General features: G+C 43.1%; 1 protein-coding gene across 1 annotated transcript; it reads right to left on the bottom strand.

Annotated features, from left to right (window-relative positions):
- Positions 1–924: 924 nt before the first annotated feature.
- On the bottom strand, positions 925–10931 carry LOC129829508 (synaptophysin-like protein 2). The gene is made up of 6 exons (XM_055891231.1): positions 10752–10931; positions 10485–10562; positions 7123–7244; positions 6560–6761; positions 5191–5382; positions 925–2377 (listed from the first exon to the last, which is right to left on the bottom strand). The coding sequence occupies exons 1-6, from the start codon at positions 10767–10769 to the stop codon at positions 2243–2245; spliced, it is 747 nt and encodes a 248-aa protein (XP_055747206.1). The 5' UTR covers positions 10770–10931; the 3' UTR covers positions 925–2242.
- Between the last annotated feature and the right edge of the window lie 8139 nt (positions 10932–19070).

Genomic DNA, 19070 nt, shown 5'->3' with positions numbered 1-19070 from the left:
ATAAAAAAATATCTAGACCTCGTCTAGTGACTATGGATTAATGTCAGGGGGTTTGATACTGATACCAGTTACTCTGTATAAAATGTAATGTTTTAGTGCCATCTGGTGTTGAAATGATGTAACTGATCTCTCCTTGTCCTAGTCCACAGGTGTCAAACTCATTCCACGGAGGGCCGAGTGTCTGCGGGTTTTCGCTCCTCCCTTGTACTTGATTGATGGATTAACATCACTAATTAGTTAGGAACTCCCCACACCTGGTTGTCTAGGGCTTTATTGAAAGGAAAAACCAAAAACCTGCAGACACTAGGCCCTCCGTGGAATGAGTTTGACACCCCTGTCTAGTCTGTAATCCCAACATGTTTCAAACTGACCACCATTGTCCCTGTCCCTAAGAACTCAAAAAGGTAACCTGCCTACATTACTAATCGCCCCGTAGCGTTCACATCTGTAACTATGAAGTGCTGATGAAAGGCTGGTCAACGGTTTCTGCAATGATGGTGTTGATGTGAGCCATGATAACCAGCCTTTCAGTTACAGATGTTAGTGCTACGGGGCGATAGTCATTTAGACAGATTACTTTGGCGTTCTTTACCAATTCTTTCCCTTTAATAATTTATACCATTTGATAAATGATACATAACATTTGACCTTTCTCTCCAAATAAAATGAGTGAATGAAGACGATAATTTGAAACATAAAATACAAGGTAAATTAAAAGCAGAACAGGAGTTCATTGACAGCTGGAAGTATTTCTTCCTTCTCATCACATTGAGGTAGAAGAGGCACGAAAAACACAAAAGTATATAAACCAGTCTTCAGTATTTTTGCATAACTGAAGTGGTAAGAACGGAAACGGTACAGAAATGTTAAGAACTGAAATGGTAGGTGACAAAGGGATGTGTCATCAATACTGTGAGGTCGGCGTGAAAAACAGGAGTCTTGACGGCTTTATTTTCTTACAACATCGTTAAAATAATATTACAAACCATGCTGCACAACAGGGGAAAAAAGGCACATTTCAAAAGAAATGACAATAAGTAGTGTAGGATTGCTTTATGGCAGGGTTCCCCAACTGGTGGCCTGCGGGCCAGATTGATGTTATTTGGCCCGCAAAGCTTACTGAGCAATTGTTCTAAATTGTTGGACATAAAAGACTCTTAGAAAAAAAAACACCAGCGAAACAGCAACAAGTGATTTTGAACATCTTTTCAAAGTAGTCAGAGCGATATGTGATCGTATTCAAATGTAAGCAAGGTTCGTAATTATGTTTCAGTCAAATACATCTGTTTGGATTTCTTGCAGTCTATAAATTATTTTTAATTTATGTTCTCTTGCCCCACCGACCATCCACAAAAACAAAAGTTAAATAAAATAAAAATCGGCCTGCAGCAGAATCAACATTAGTTGATGATGCCTGGCTTTTGGCATCAAACCATTTCAAAACGGAGTGAATATTTATTATAAATCGGCAAATAACACGCAGTGCGAGAGAATAACAGCTTGTTATTCTTGTTGTAACATTGATATAAGCACGGTTTATTTTATACAACAAAAACATCTCAAAGTAACAGTGTTAAAAAAATAATAATAAATAAAAATAAAGGGTTTCTGATCAACTAAAGAAATTTGAATAAACAGAGATGCATTTGATCGTTGCATATACTGTTTAGTTTAACAGTTATCCGCATGAAACTAAACTAGTTCTGACCTAAATGTATGGCGTTCATGGCATTCCCCCTTCCGTATTTGCCGGGTTCACTTTTATACCTATTTTAAATAACTTGAAAAATGGACCGCTTTGAACACTTTTTAATAATAAATGTGGAGCTGTCAATGCATGAAAATAAACTGTTTGCAACTTAATAAGCTACTAGAGGACATTTCTCAGCAGCATTTGCACCGAATGACAACTTAACAAGGCATTGGAAACGGTATAATGTAGGAACTACTTGGTTGGAGGGAATTTCGGGCCCGTTCCAGATCGGCTGCAAAAAGCACACACACCAAATCTCAAAACACACCTCAAAACACACACAAGTGTTTAACAAGTCAGAAATCACATTGTGGAAGTGAAGATTTGCCCCTAAGTCAAGATTGTCTACCATTGGCATCGATGCATGACTAAGAGCAAATGTGAGTCAAAGTTAGTATTCACCCCCCAAGATTGGTTAATTTCTGCAGTGCAACTGCTTTGCATGCAAACTGGAACGTAGCCGTTGACAGCAGGGAACTTGCTGCCCAGTTAGGAAGTAATGGGCCTGACACCTAAACCCTCCTCGGCGTCACCAAGGGGGTTGGCTGACTTGTGGAAGGGCGTCTCCTTAAAGATAAACCAGCAGTTACCACCCCACAATATCAGGTTGAGGAATCCAAAGATCTGCCATAGAGGGGGACAAGAAAAATATATTTTAAACAGGACAAAAAAAAAAAAAAAAAAAAGTTTCTTAGTAAGGAACAATCACATTTCTCAAATGGCAATGGCTCCACGTCATTGAGGGTATATGTACGATACATGGATTGAATTCTGCAGCCAGGGCTGTAATTGAGGGGAAACGCAATGGAACTCGGTTCTCAAGCAAAAGCTCAGGTTAACATGCAAAACTTGTTTTTGAGTCGAGTTCCCAGGGTGATTTCCCCGATTCCACCCATGTACAGATTATTCAGGAGTGTACTGTATTATTGGCTCCCTGGGTACCAAATAATTATTTTATTCAAAAATAATTGTTATTGCATGACACAAGTCATTTTTCCAACAATTGTTTATACAGATTATTTCACTGCATCACAATTCCAGTGGGTCAGAAGTTGACTGTGCCTTTAAACAGCTTGGAAAATTCCAGAAAATTATGTCATGGCTTTAGAAGCTTCTGATAGGCTAATTGACATCATTTGAGTCAATTGGAGGTGTACCTGTGGATGTATTTCAAGGCCTACCTTCAAACTCAGTGCCTCTTTGCTTGACATCTAAAGAAATCAGCCAAGACCTCAGAAAAACAATTGTAGACCTCCACAAGTCTGGTTCATCCTTGGGAGCAATTTCCTAAACGCCTGAAGGTACCACGTTCATCTGTACAAACAATAGTACGCAAGTATAAACACCATGGGACCAAGCAGCCGTCATACCGCTCAGGAAGGAGATGCGTTCTGTCTCCTAGAGATGAACGTACTTGGTGCGAAAAGTGCAAATCAATCCCAGAACAACAGTAAAGGACCTTGTGAAGATGCTGGAGGAAAAGGTACAAAAGTATCTATATCCACAGTAAAACGAGACAAACTTAGAACTGTTTTGCCATAATGACCATCGTTATGTTGTTTGGAGGAAAAAAGGGGATGCTTGCAAGCTAAAGAACACCATCCCAACAGTGAAGCACGGGGGTGGCAGTATCATGTTGTGGGGGTGCTTTGCTGCAGGAGGGACTGGTGCACTTCACAAAATAGATGGCATCATGAGGTAGGAAAAGTATGTAGATATATTGAAGCAACATCTCAAGACATCAGTCAGGAAGTTAAAGCTTGGTCGTAAATAGGTGTTCCAAATGGACAATGGCCCCAAGCATACTTTCAAAGTTGTACCAAAATGGCTTAAGGACAACAAGGTCAAGGAATTAGAGTGGCAATCACAAAGCCCTGACCTCAATCCTGTAGAAAATTTGTGGGCAGAACTGAAAGTGTGTGCTAGCAAGGAGGCCTACAAACCTGACTCAGTTAAACCAGCTCTGTCAGGGGGAATGGGCCAAAATTCACCCAACTTATTGTGGGAAGCTTGTGGAAGGCTACCCAAAACATTTGACCCAAGTTAAACAATTTAAAGGCAATGCTACCAAATACTAATTGAGTGTATGTAAACTTCTGGCCCACTGGGAATGTGATAAAATAAATAAAAGCTGAAATAAATCATTCTCTCTACTATTATTCTGACATTTCACATTCTTAAAATAAAGTGGTGATCCTAACTGACCTAAAACAGGGAATTTTTACTAGGATTAAATGTCAGGAATTGTGAAAAACTGAGTTTAAATGTATTTGGCTAAGGTGTATGTCAACTTCCGACTTCAACTGTGTGTGTGATATATATATATTTTTTTTATCCCAGCCCCAGTCCCCGCATGAGGCTTTTTTCCTAGGCCGTTATTGTAGATAAGAATTTGTTCTTAATTGACTTGCCTAGTTAAAAAAAGTTGAAATAAAAATTAAATGTTGTGGGGCAGTTTTACTTCCAAAGACCCTGGGAACCTTGGTATGACACATGGCATTATGGACTCCGTCAAGTACCGGGAGAGTTTAGACCAGAACCGGTCTGCCTCTGCCAGGAGGCTAAAACTGGGTCGTTGTTAAATCTTCCAGCAGGACAACGATCCAAAGCATTCCTCCAAATCCACACGAAAATGGTTCACTGACCATAGAATCAAGCAAAGGCCATCCCAGTCCCCTGACCTAAACCCCATTGGAAACCTGTGGGGTGAGCTGAAGAGAGTCCACAAGCGAGGACCAAGGACTGAAGGATCTGGAGAGTTTCTGTATGGAGGAATGGTCTCAAACCCCTTCCTATGTGTTCTCCCACCTCAAACAATTCTAGGAGACGACTCAGAGCCGTTACCTTGGCAAAGGGAAGATGTGTTCTCCCACCTCAAACAATTCTAGGAGACGACTCAGAGCCGTTACCTTGGCAAAGGGAAGATGTGTTCTCCCACCTCAAACAATTCTAGGAGACGACTCAGAGCCGTTACCTTGGCAAAGGGAAGATGTGTTCTCCCACCTCAAACAATTCTAGGAGACGACTCAGAGCCGTTACCTTGGCAAAGGGAAGATGTGTTCTCCCACCTCAAACAATTCTAGGAGACGACTCAGAGCCGTTACCTTGGCAAAGGGAAGATGTGTTCTCCCACCTCATCAAACGACACAGCGATATTGTCAAAGGGAGGGTGCACAAAGTACTAAATTCAGGGGTGCCAATAATTGTGACATGCATTTATTTTAAATAAAATAATTATTTGTTGATGACAGAACATGTTTGAAGAATTTTAACTCAATTAAAATGTTAGATTCATATGATATTTTGAGTGTAAGATCAAGCTGATCAACAAATACTTCCCCCCCCCCCCCCACAGACTTTTGTTCATCTAGGGTGTCAATAATTCAGGAAGGCGCTGTAAGTAGCCACCATTAATAACACTACAGGTAATAGCCTACCACAGAGGAGTTGAGTCGTCCCATATGAGGCACTGCTCCTGGTGTGCACTTGTTGCCGACGTCCTCGCAGGTGGAGATTAAGTCTACCAGGTTAGAGGGGCTGGTAGCCCACTTGACGTTAGTCAGGCCTTGACCCCAGGCAGAGGAGGACACCAGCCACAGGAAGGTAAAGGCTGCTGTCACCAGCAGGTCCTGTTGAAAGGACAGGAGACATTGTAAATAAAAGTATATAAAATGCAGGTTCAAGAGGAAGGTTAGAACATAAAATCAGACAAACACGCATACAAACAGTATGTAAACAGCCCATATAACAAACCTCACTTGTTGGTAACAGCTTACTCCTCCTGCATCCCACCCCCAAATCCAAATAATTAGTCAACGTTTGATTTGAATTGTTATGCATCTGATTATGTGAAACTTGAATTAGTGAAGCAGACAACGTCAAAGATTTGAAATTATTTGATGTTCGCTTGATTCAGCTTTGATTTTGCACTTTTGGAAATAATATATTAGTTCCATTGTACTGGGGAAACTAAATCAAGTGCTAAATCAAATATCTGACAACGTACTTGACCCAGATCCATTGGTCCACAAGAAACCAAAATGTTCAATGACAGTTTCTTGAAATATGACTAGCAGCTTCATTATTGCTAGAGGAGTCGACTTCATGAGGAACACACCCCTGACCCCCCCCCCCCCCCCCCCTTCCCAGAGGAACACACCCCTGACCCCCCCCCAGTTCTGGTTCTTCATTTACAGACCACTGTTAAGTGCCCATCTCACGCAGATGTCAAGTGTCGATAGCTATTCCGTGCCACTGCTCTTTAGCCTTGTTGGGATCTGAGAATATGAAATAAACTTATTCATGTCACTGAGGGAGAGAGGGTAATGTATAATGTTTACACTATGTCAGGATATGTTATTGTTAGCCATCAGGGGTCCTCTGGGAGGAGAAGAGACCCAGTCTGCTACCAATTACCATGACAGCCGTGAGTTGGGGAGGAGTGAGCACTTTGGGGTAGCGGTCAGGTTAGATGAAGTGAGGAAGAACAGATATCACTAAGGCTCTGTCGAGCAACAGAGATGCATTGGCTGTTCAGATGTGTAGAAGGAGACTCAGCATAGGAGAAAGGGTTAAATATCAGTGTTTGTGTGAACAATGTCTTTGTCTAATGCAGCTGTATTGATCCTCTGGGAAGAATAAACTTGGTTTAAGCTTTCATAGTGTCCGTCGAGTTTTTAACTCAGGATTAGAACCTAACAGCCTTCAAGTCATTCTATAGACTGGGATTTTGCTCAACGCCTAACATCAACACCTTCCATTGAACACTACAAAGAGCATGAACAAAACAATTCCCAGTTAACTCACCACAATGGGGCCACGGCTGGTCTGCCTGTAGACGTGCTGGTAGCCCAGGTAGATCACCAGGCTGGCGATGCTGTAGAGGAAGGCAAACACCCCGATACAGACGTAGAACTCAGCTGAGGAAGAGTAGTCGCCGGTCAGATAGAGCTGGATAGTACTGGAGTCGTTCATACAGGAGGGGACGCTGTATGGATGGACCATCAGCCTGTGAGAACAGAGATACGTACCAGAGAGGGTGGTGTTCAGTAAGGAGAATACAAAGTGAAACAGGGATGTACTACCAGAAATTGTCCAATAAGAACACATGATCTTTTGAGTGTAGAGACATGTAGTATAGGGTCATGTTCAGTAGGGAGACGTTTAGGAAATGTTTTGTATCGGGAGGAAAAACAGCGAGGTACTCGGCTGAGCTTGTCCAGTAAAAATATAGATTTTTTATGTTTTGCTTCAAAATATTTTGCTTCAGTGTGCCCCGCTGAACACGACTAAAATAATAACAACAAACCACTTAAAACAGAAACATCACACACCCATACGAATCATCCGTTCACTCCTCTTCTGCTTACCTGAACGGGTAGTGAAAGACAGCAGTGATTTCTTGGCTGGTGCTGCTGCCCTGGCACTGCACATTGACGCTCGTAGCGCCGGCATAACCAGACGTCGTAGCGAAGGCAAATATGGAGAAGATCTGCAGACAGACGAAGCCAAATAAGGACATGACACAATGTAATTAAAGAAACAGTTGACAGTTTATAACTGGATATATACACACACAAACACACCTCTTTCTGAAATGACATCCAATCCAAACAGGGCAGATTAGAACATGTGACTATGCTGCTCTAACAAGCAAATAAAAAAAAGCCACTGACTGCTCATTTGGTCAAAAATGTGTTAATGTCATTTTTTGTTACATTAAATACATGCTTAATCATGTGGACAAGTATCCTGCCTCTATTGTCTTGTGTTTTGGAGAAATAGGGGGGTCATGTTAGCAGTAACTGCATAAAGTTACTGTGAAACCAAGGCAAAGAAACGCCCCCCCCCTCCCCTCCCCTCAGTTCCACGCTATGAGCAGAGTGCCTTTTTGCTTGGTAGGGCAGTAGGGTACCCTGTGCTATAACTAAGGGCAGTTTGCTTTACAGGTTCAAAGCAGTGGGAAGGTGTGACGGGAGTTGAGCGGTCAGGTAACAGTAGAATGTTGAACAAGACAACTAGAACTCAAAATCATGCCCAGCGAGTCATCGTGGATGATTCACAGGCTTCCCTCTCCCTCACACACACACAATTTCCTCTACAGAAGGGCATCCTTTCCTCACAGGAAGTGATTATCACTAGCTTATAGAAAAGCAGGAAAACCACAGTAGAGAAATCAACTAGTGGTCGTACTGTCATGACGGTCTTACGCCGTAGGGAGCAGTAGATTTTATTAACCTCAATAAAACAATCCTTTAATAAATGTGGTACAGGATTCATGTCTAAAAACACTTTTCTCAAGAGACGCCACCTCACATATGGCTGTGTAGAGCCTTGGATTGATACACTACAGAGGCCATAGTATAGGGTGGTGAATACTGCAGAATATTAAGCATTTACTGGTAGAATATCACATTTCAGCTAGATCTAAAGGAGACTGGAGTCGGTCTATGTCTGGTGCCACACTAGTCACAGACAGTCAACATGATTTGCAGAAAATATATATATATTTGTAGCATCTTGTAAATGATCAGATTGCTACAATGTTTCATATTTAGTTTGCAACAATTAAGTTGTTACAGCCTAGGTCGGGACTCCCAAGTTGTTACAGTCTAGTCTAGGTCGGGTCTCCCAAGTTGTTACAGCCTAGGTCGGGACTCCCAAGTTGTTACAGCCTAGGTCGGGACTCCCAAGTTGTTACAGCCTAGGTCGGGACTCCCAAGTTGTTACAGCCTAGGTCGGGACTCCCAAGTTGTTACAGCCTAGGTCGGGACTCCCAAGTTGTTACAGCCTAGGTCGGGACTCCCAAGTTGTTACAGCCTAGGTCGGGACTCCCAAGTTGTTACAGCCTAGGTCGGGACTCCCAAGTTGTTACAGCCTAGGTCGGGACTCCCAAGTTGTTACAGCCTAGGTCGGGACTCCCAAGTTGTTACAGCCTAGGTCGGGACTCCCAAGTTGTTACAGCCTAGGTCGGGACTCCCAAGTTGTTACAGCCTAGGTCGGGACTCCCAAGTTGTTACAGCCTAGGTCGGGACTCCCAAGTTGTTACAGCCTAGGTCGGGACTCCCAAGTTGTTACAGCCTAGGTCGGGACTCCCAAGTTGTTACAGCCTAGGTCGGGACTCCCAAGTTGTTACAGCCTAGGTCGGGACTCCCAAGTTGTTACAGCCTAGGTCGGGACTCCCAAGTTGTTACACCCTAGGTCGGGACTCCCAAGTTGTTACACCCTAGGTCGGGACTCCCAAGTTGTTACAGCCTAGGTCGGGACTCCCAAGTTGTTACAGCCTAGGTCGGGACTCCCAAGTTGTTACAGTCCAGCCTAGGTCGGGACTTCCTAGTTGTTACAGTCCAGTCTAGGTCGGGACTCCCTAGTTGTTACAGTCCAGTCTAGGTCGGGACTCCCTAGTTGTTACAGTCTAGGTCGGGACTTCCAAGTTGTTACAGTCTAGGTCGGGACTTCCTAGTTGTTACAGTCCAGTCTAGGTCGGGACTTCCTAGTTGTTACAGTCTAGTCTAGGTCGGGACTCCCAAGTTGTTACAGTCTAGGTCGGGACTTCCTAGTTGATACATGATGAATAGGTGAACTGCAGTACATCACAACACCAGCTAGTTTCAATCGATTTGAAACCCATTCTGCTTCTATGCAGGGTGGCTGGTGACACAGCTATTAAAAAAAGGCACTGTCTGTAATACATACAGCCTAAATCAAATGACTGCAACGTCATGCAGATGTTCCTTACAAGCCAGAATGATGAATTGAATTACATTTGAACTTACTCTACCGGTTATCTGTGCATTTTAATACTTCATTTGAGAACATTAACATTTCTCTTACCTTGACCATGTAAATACCTGCTGATTTTAAGTTCGTATGCTTGCATCGCGTGCACACGTTCGCTCGTGACTGAAGGTATGTGCACAAGACGTAAGTACATGCACACATACTAACCATACCGTAGTGATACAAACTGAAGTCAGCAGGTGTTTACTTGGTTTTAAACATGTTCCAGGTGAAAGAAATTTCACAACTTCCATACCAGCACTCTAAAAAAAAAAACGTTGGGTAAACATAACAATGCTTTCCTTTGGATATTTTGTCTCAAATTTCAGCCATCTGGACGAAACGCCACAGACAACCAGTAGAGTCATTTAAAATGTAACTGTATTCAACCATATGACTTGTAAAGAGCATTTACACAATTTTGCCGTCTTATTTTCACGCTCTATATACCAATTAATTGTGTTTTACAGTCTGATTAATCAGACTACCGCTACATAGACCGAGCATTACATATTTATGCAAAAAAAAACATGAATTTCAAGGCATTGAAGTTCTCCCTATAATGTCAGATGATAGTGAGCCCTTGATTTATTCCATTCCACATAAGGGTCATTGGACTAAAGGCATCTTCTGTGCGGGGGGTTTTAAGAGCCAGACACTAAACTGAACATTAACACACTGTTTGCGGTACGGTTTTTTTGTTGCATAAGAACCTTATCTTTCATATCAGCAAGGAATTATATTTAAAAAAAAATGTTAAAACGTTCAATTGACATACACCTTTATTTAACTAGGCAAGTCAGTTAAGAACACGTTCTTATTTACAATGACGGCCTATCCGTCATTGGTCCTTAAGGGGTAATTGTCTAGTTAAGGTCCTTAAGAGTACATTTGAGCTACATAGCATAATAATAATAATAATAATAATAAGTATCTAGATAAACAAACTTACCCATTCGAGCACTCTAATAAATGCCAGGGGCTCTTTCAAGGGTCCCAAGTCCATTGTAAATCCTGGAGTCTGAATGTTCTTTTGATATTCAACAAACAAACAAAAAGGTAAACCGTTTATTAGCTAACTCAGTAGACAAAGTTGAGTTGTCATTCGAGGATAGGCATGCAACCAAACACACAAATAGATTACCACGCAATCCTTTTGCGCAATAGAAGAAAATGGAATTTAGCAAACATAAACATTTTTTTCAGAAGCTGTTTTTACCTGGGATATCCCGTCCATTGTACCACTGTCGCAAGTCAATTTTCTCCGACAGTTTGCAGTACTTTCTCTTTAGACGATTGTTGGTAGGGGAGAGGAAAAAAATTGGATGACTTCCTTGGTAATTTCAGAAATTTATGTCAAACTTTATTTTTCTCCAAGTGAAGAGCGCTGCACACGTGTTCCCCGACGTTCTTAAAGTGACACGTCCACCCAATTGTATTCATTTGTATTAACAAGAACACACACATACAAAAGGTACATGGGGAATATAACAGTACCAGTCAAAAGTTTGGACACACCTACTCCTTCCAGGGTTTTTCTTTATTTGTACTATTTTCTACATTGTAGAATAACAGTGAAGACATCAAAACTATGAAGTGACACATATGGAATCATGTAGTAACCAAAAAAAAGTGTTAAACAAATATTTGAGATTCTTCAAAGTAGCCACGGTGTCACCAGCCACCCTGCATAGCAGCAGAATGGGTTTCAAATAGATTGAAACTAGAAGACTTGGTTGATCTACGAGGACAGGTTCTCAACTGGTTCAAATCATACCTCTCTGAGCGGTATCAATTTGTTCAGATGGGCAACAATTCATCTGGATGTTTCCAAGGTATAGTGTGGTGTTCCCCAAGGTTCTGTGCTTGGACCCCTTTTATTTTCCTTGCACATGCTACACCTTGGTAATCTCTTTAAGTATGCACATCATGCACTTTGTTTGCTACGCTGATGATACCCAATTGTATTTATCTTTTAAACCAGACAATGCTTTTACAGTCAGCCCGCCTTGTGACTTGCATCACAGATGTTAAACACTGGATGCCAACCAAACTTCTTGCTTTTACATTCTGATAAGACGGAAATGATGCAACCTGGCCACAAGAAACTTACAAACAACGTGTCAGACCTCACGCTCAACATTTGATGGTTGCCTCTGTAACGGATGTGAAATGGCTAGCTAGTTAGCGGGTACGCGCTAGTAGCGTTTCAATCAGTTACGTCACTTGCTCTGAGACTTAAGTAGTGTTGCCCCTTGCTTTGCAAGGGCCGTGGCTTTTGTGGAGCGATGGGTAACGCTGCTTCGTGGGTGACTGTTGTCGATGTGTGCAGAGGGTCCCTGGTTCGCGCCCGGGTCGGGGCGAGGGGACGGTTTAAAGTTATACTGTTACATTGGTACCGTGACCCGGATCACTGGTTGCTGCGGAAAAGGAGGAGGTTGAAAGGGGGGTGAGTGTAACGGATGTGAAATGGCTAGCTAGTTAGCGGGTACGCGCTAGTAGCGTTTCAATCAGTTACGTCACTTGCTCTGAGACTTAAGTAGTGTTGCCCCTTGCTTTGCAAGGGCCGTGGCTTTTGTGGAGCGATGGGTAACGCTGCTTCGTGGGTGACTGTTGTCGATGTGTGCAGAGGGTCCCTGGTTCGCGCCCGGGTCGGGGCGAGGGGACGGTTTAAAGTTATACTGTTACACCTCATTACACCAAACATGGTTGTTAAAAACCTTGGTGTTACCTTTGACCCCGGCCTAACTTTTGACAACCACATAAAGAGCACATTCAAAACAGCATATTTCCATCTCAGGAACATTTCCAGAATTACACACTTCATCTCTCAGCCAGATTTTTAAAAACATTTTATTTAACTAGACAATTTACAATGACAGCCTAGAAACCGTGGATATACTGCCTTGTTCAGGGGCAGAATGACAGATTTGGGGATTCTATCTAGCTTGGGGATTCTATCTAGCAACCTTTCGGTTACTGGCCCAATGCTCTAACCACTAGACTACCTGTCGCCCCAGATGCCGAGAAACTGGCCCATGAATTTGTTTCATCTAGGCTAGACTACTGTAATGCCCTCCTCTCCAGCTGGTCAGACTTTACTATTAGAAGCCTGTGGAGGCTAGGTCATCTGATGCAGCACTGCATCACTCTCCTTCTTGGTCAAATAGCCCTTACACAGCCTGGAGGTGTGTTGGGTTATTGTCCTGTTGAAAAACAAATGATAATCCCACTAAGCGCAAACCAGATGGGATGGCGTATCGCTGCAGAATGCTTTGGTAGCATACTGGTTATGTGTGCCTTGAATTCTAAATAAATCACTGACAGTGCCACCAGCTAAGCACCCCGACACCATCACACCTCCTCCTCCATGCTTCACGGTGGGAACCACACATGCAGAGATCATCCGTTCACCTAGTCTGCGTCTCACAAAGACACGGCGGTTGGAACCAAAAATCTAAAATTTGAACTCATCAGACCAAAGGACAGATTTCCACCGATCTTAAGTCCATTGCTCGTGTTTCTTGGCCCAAACAAGTCTATTTTTCTTATTGGTGTCCTTTAGTAGTGGTTTCTTTGCAGAAATTCAACCATGATGGCCTGATTCATGCAGTCTCCTCTGACCAGTTGATGTTGAGATGTGTATGTTACTTGAACTCTGTGAAGCATTTATTTTAGCTGCAATTTCTGGTAACTCTAATGACCTTATCCTCTGCAGCAGAGGTAACTCTGGGTCTTCCTTTCCTGTGGCGGTCCTCATGAGAGCCAGTTTCATCATAGCGCTTGATGGTTTTTGCGACTGCACTTGAAGAAACTTTCAAAGTTCTTGAAATTTTACGTATTGACTGACCTTCATGTCTTAAAGTAGTGGTGGACTGTCGTGTCTCTGCCGTGTCGTGTCTCTGCTTATCTGAGCTGTTCTTGTCATAATATGGACTTTCACCAAATAGGGCTATCTGATGTATACCATCCCTACCATGTCACAACACAACTGATTGGCTCAAATGCATTAAGAAGGAAAGAAATTCCACAAATTAACTTTTAACAAGGCACACCTGTTAATTGAAATGCATTCTGGGTGACTATCATGAAGCTGGTTGAGAGAATGCCAAGAGTGTGTAAATCTGTCATCAAGGCAAAGGTTGGCAACTTTGAAGAATCTCAAATAAAAAATATATTTTGATTTGTTTAACACTTTTTTGGTTACTACATCATTCCATGTATGTTATTTAATAGTTGTGATGTCTTCACTGTTATTCTACAATGTAGAAAATACTCCAAATAAAGAAAAACCCTTGAATGAGTAGGTGTGTCCAAACTTTTGACTGGTACTTTATATACATTATTTTAATAGCAGGATACTGTAAAGTCCATTCTTCTTCTGAAGAGTATGAATTAGGCTGTTTGAGAAAGTCTGAATCCGTAGCAACCTGCATACACATAGCTTGAAGTACAATACCAACATCGCTACTGTAGTAGGTCAAAGCTGTGTGCTGAAAAACCTTTTACACTGGATGGTGATTATTTGAAAAAAAGTATTTCGAAAAAATATTTCGAAAATGACATTTGCGCTTCAAATTATGTAAAAAAATATATATATTTTTGTCTCACATAGTTTATTGTTCAGGGCCCGGTTTCCCAAAAGCATCTTAAGGCTTAAGTTCATCCTTAGAACCTTCATAGGTGTATCGTTAAATCTCTGAGCTGTTTCCGTCACTAATAAAGTTTGTCGACTTGTTCAACAGAGGACATAGTGATCAATATTGTGAACGTTTTATTGTCAATTTTTGGCTTCAGGCCAATGTCTACTTTTCACATAAAACACAGTATTATGTTTTTATTATGTTTTACGACCATTAATAAAGTTGCACTTGAAAACCCTCGTTATTTGCCGACTGCCTCAGACCACTTGGCTGTTCTATTCAATCATCCGACTACGAGCAGCTGGGGACAACTGTTATGAGCAGCTGTGATGTGAACAGACATTATGCTGCATGGCATCTATTCAACTCTTAATAATCACTTAAATTCAGCCAATCTAGGAGATAAACACATTCAATTTGACTAGAATTTAGGATTTTGCATGGGATTTAAATGCCTGATATGACCGAATTTAAATTACCCCCGATCACAATGGTGATAGGAGTGCTGTATTACTCCGCTAAATAATGTCAGGGGACACAGGCAGCTCTTCAGCACAAGGGGGCGCTACTTCTACATACAGCAAGGCAAATGTATTTAATGAAATTGTCCCATCTCATTCATATCAGAAGATTAGAGAGTGTGTTATAATTAACCTCTAACAGTTCTGTCCCATATATACTCTTTCCAGTTATTGACCCTGTTAAAATAGTCAGTTATGAAGTAGGTAGGCTAATCGGTTTACTCGTGACGTATTAAAGACAGATGCATGACAATAAAACGTTGTTCACAATATTGCACTATGTATCTAGTCCCCCCATTTTTGATGGTGTCATAAGTATTTTGACAAATTCCCTTGTAGTATTAAAGTATTCAAAATTGTAGTATTTGGTCACATTCCTAGCATGCAATGACTACATCAAGTGACTACAAACTTCTAGGATGCTTTTGCGGTTTGTTTTGGCTGCGTTTTCATATTGTTGTTCGCAATAGAAATGAATGGTAAATGTAAACTATATCCTCTGTTGAACAAGTCGACAAACTTCAGTGACGAACCTTCCTTCCTCTTAATATCTATGACTCAATTTCACTGGTTTCTCCCTGAACACAGAAGCCTAGCCCACCTTGTGGCCAGACCAGGAATTATTGTTAGAAAGGGCACAGTCACCAGTCTTCATATCGTGGAGCACATCTCCAAGAAGGAATGAGAGTTTCTTTGTTCTCCACCTTTTGACAGTTGACTGGGCGGCCATTTTGGGGCCGTGGGGGAGGAGTTGCCTGTGTATTGTACAGTTCTGGGTTAGGTTCCAAATGACACCCTTTTCTCTAAAATAGTGCACCACCTTTGGCCAAAAGCAGTGCACTTTGTAGTTAATAGGGCTCCAGTTGGGATACAGCTTTCCATCTCACAGGAATGCTGCTCTGCAGATCATTGTGCTGCTGTGAGCTTCGGTGGAATGGCCTCGACCAGACCGGTTGCTTTGCTTTTTTTGTTAATAGTGAATCTGGGAGAGAGAGAGAGAGAGAGAGGAATATGTAGCCGGGAACCACTATAGAGTGGTTGGGGTTGTTTTTCAGAAAGAGAAGTAACTCACCACGCCGGGTAACTCACCACCGTGGATTCACGTGGCCAATGTTTTGACAGTAGGTCACACGGAGACACGGTTGTTGACCGTTCTCAGGGCATCTTACTTCAGTAGACTTATTAGGGTCAAGTTTTGGTTCACCAACTTCAACAGTTTCAGTAAATCTGTCTCACGTTGTTTGTTTACCATGTTTCTGTCCTTCTGTCTCTAGTTCTGAAACTATTGTCACCAGTAGATGTTAAATAGTGGGTGTAACAATATATCTTTAGTCCGTAACCCTCGCGAACCAGGGACCCTCTGCACACATCAACAACAGTCACCCACGAAGCATCATTACCCATCGCTCCACAAAAGCCACGGCCCTTGCAGAGCAAGTGGAACCACTACTTCAAGGTCTCAGAGCAAAGTGACGTCACCGATTGAAAGGCTATTAGCGCGCACCACCGCTAACTAGCTAGCCATTTCACATCGGTTACATGGGCTTAGATATGGTATCAAGAGTCCAACACAATGTGGGAAATTACACTCAATCTATGGATGGGGATTGTGTGGATCCACTCTGACTGTTTGGATATTGCAATGTTTTTGGACAACAGGTCACACAGGCTTTTGTAGGGTTATCATCCCTGTCATCTAAATTCTCAAAAGAGACTGTGGTTAGGGTCAGGTTTACAGAACGGGTCAGAAAATTAGTCAGGTAGCCAAACAGGTTTGTCTGACCCATGTTGTTTATCTTGACCATTTGGAGTTCTGGAACTGTTATGTTCATGTTTTCACTGTACACATGTTTGCGGGCGTGAAAACATGGGATCAAAATGAACAGTATAAACCAACGTGTAAAATCTGCCTGAAACTATGGGTGGGGATTGGATGGACACCAGGTCCTCTAACATCAGCTGGCTAGAGTTTTCATCACCCTGGTTGTTATGTCTTGTGGGTTTCATAACCACGTCTTTATAACAATTAAATAATGATGAGACGGGAGACAGGAATTCAGTTCAACCATTTATATGAACACGCTCATCTCAACACACACAACTCCCATGATGCTCTGCGGCACAACTCCTATACACAACACTGGTAGTGTGAATGTACCTCTCCTCCTTTCCTCCTCCCGTCCTCTCAGCGACTTGTTGTGGAACTATTCCAGGAGTGGAGTGTGATTCAGCATTCTGAAACTCCGGACGACTCTAGAATGTCTCGGGCTCGACGTTCCGCTGCCTGGGAAGAGGGATAGGTGTTGGTGAAGGGTCCCGTGGTTGTGGTGGTCACTGAATTTTAAAGCCAGCTGGCTGGCGAGAGACTTCAGTCCTTTCTTTCTCTCCGACACCACATGATGTCCAGTCATGGGTTCACCCTGGCACAAGGGGTGTCCCATCACATGGCACATTTAAAATCTGTTTCTGACTCACTCCATCTTGTAAAATGAATTAAATCTAATTTAAGGTTGCGTACGGCAAACAAATCACGGAGTTATTTCAGGAACAAACAGGAGAATATTGTAGGGTCAATGAGGCAAGGTTTAACTTTTGACCTGAATGACCCACCCTTGCCAGCACCTCTATCAATTTAGCCTATGGAAGGATGTAAGTTACAGACGTGTGGACGGGCAGCCCAACAGACAGGCGAGTGGCCAGACAGACAGACAGACCGACAGGGCAGGTGAGTGGCCAGATAGACAGACAGGCCGACAGGACAGGCGAGTGGCCAGACAGACAGACAGAACGACAGACAGACAGACAGACAGACAGACAGACAGACAGACAGACAGACAAGGCAGGCGAGTGGCCAGACAGACAGACAGACAGACCGACAGGGCAGGCGAGTGGCCAGCCAGACAGCCAGACAGACAGACAGACAGACAGACAGACAGACAGACAGACAGACAGACAGACAGGGCAGGCGAGTGGCCAGACAGACAGACAGACAAGGCAGGCGAGTGGCCAGACAGACAAACAGACAGACCGACAGGGCAGGCGAGTGGCCAGACAGACAGACCGACGGGACAGGCGAGTGGCCAGACAGACAGACTGACAGGACAGGCGAGTGGCCAGACAGACAGACCGACAGGACAGGCGCGTGGCCAGACAGACAGACCGACAGGACAGGCGCGTGGCCAGACAGGACAGGGCAGGCGAGTGGCCAGACAGACCGACAGGACAGGCGAGTGACCAGACAGACAGACAGACAGACAGACAGACAGACAGACAGACAGACCGACAGGGCAGGCGAGTGGCCAGACAGACAGACAGACCGACAGGACAGGCTATTGGCTAGACAGACAGACAGACCGACAGAGCAGGCGAGTGACCAGACAGACAGTCAGACAGACCGACAGGGCAGGCGAGTGGCCAGACAGACAGACCGACGGGACAGGCGAGTGGCCAGACAGACAGACCGACAGTACAGGCGAGTGGCCAGACAGACAGACAGACCGACAGGACAGGCGCGTGGCCAGACAGACAAACAGACAGATCGACAGGGCAGGCGAGTGGCCAGACAGACCGACAGGACAGGCGAGTGACCAGACAGACAGACAGACAGACCGACAGGGCAGGCGAGTGGCCAGACAGACAGACAGACCGACAGGACAGGCTATTGGCTAGACAGACAGACAGACAGACAGACAGACAGACAGACAGACAGACCGACAGGGCAGGCGAGTGGCCAGACAGACAGATCCCTTTTAATTAGCTTTTTCTTAACCAACCCTTTTAATTGGCTTTTTCTTAACCAACCCTTTTAATTGGCTTTTTCTTAACCATCCTTTTTAATTGGCTTTTTCTTAACCATCCCTTTTAATTGGCTTTTTCTTAACCATCCTTTTTAATTGGCTTTTTCTTAACCATCCTTTTTAATTGGCTTTTTCTTAACCATCCTTTTTAATTGGCTTTTTCTTAACCATCCCTTTTTAATTAATTTATCGATTTCAGTCCCTCCATATGATTATTACTACCCACTGATCCAACATGGTCACATGAACTACACCTGATATCTAAAGAGCCTGACACAACTAGGCTGGCTATGCCATCACATAAACTACACCTGATATCTAAAGAGCCTGACACAACTAGGCTGGCTATGCCATCATATAAACTACACCTGATATCTAAAGAGCCTGACACAACTAGGCTGGCTATGCCATCATTTAAACTACAGCTGATATCTAAAGAGCCTGACACAACTAGGCTGGCTATGCCATCACATAAACTTGTTTTCTCATTCTTATTTTTCTCATGATTTGCATGCTTATAAACATGCATTCCTAATGATGTAAATTTAATTTGATAATTGTACATATTCGGGAATCA

Source organism: Salvelinus fontinalis, chromosome 31 (assembly GCF_029448725.1).
Source record: "Salvelinus fontinalis isolate EN_2023a chromosome 31, ASM2944872v1, whole genome shotgun sequence".
NCBI lineage: Eukaryota > Metazoa > Chordata > Actinopteri > Salmoniformes > Salmonidae > Salvelinus > Salvelinus fontinalis.
Note: the sequence above shows the minus strand (reverse complement) of the source record. Positions and strands in the feature narration are given on the sequence as shown.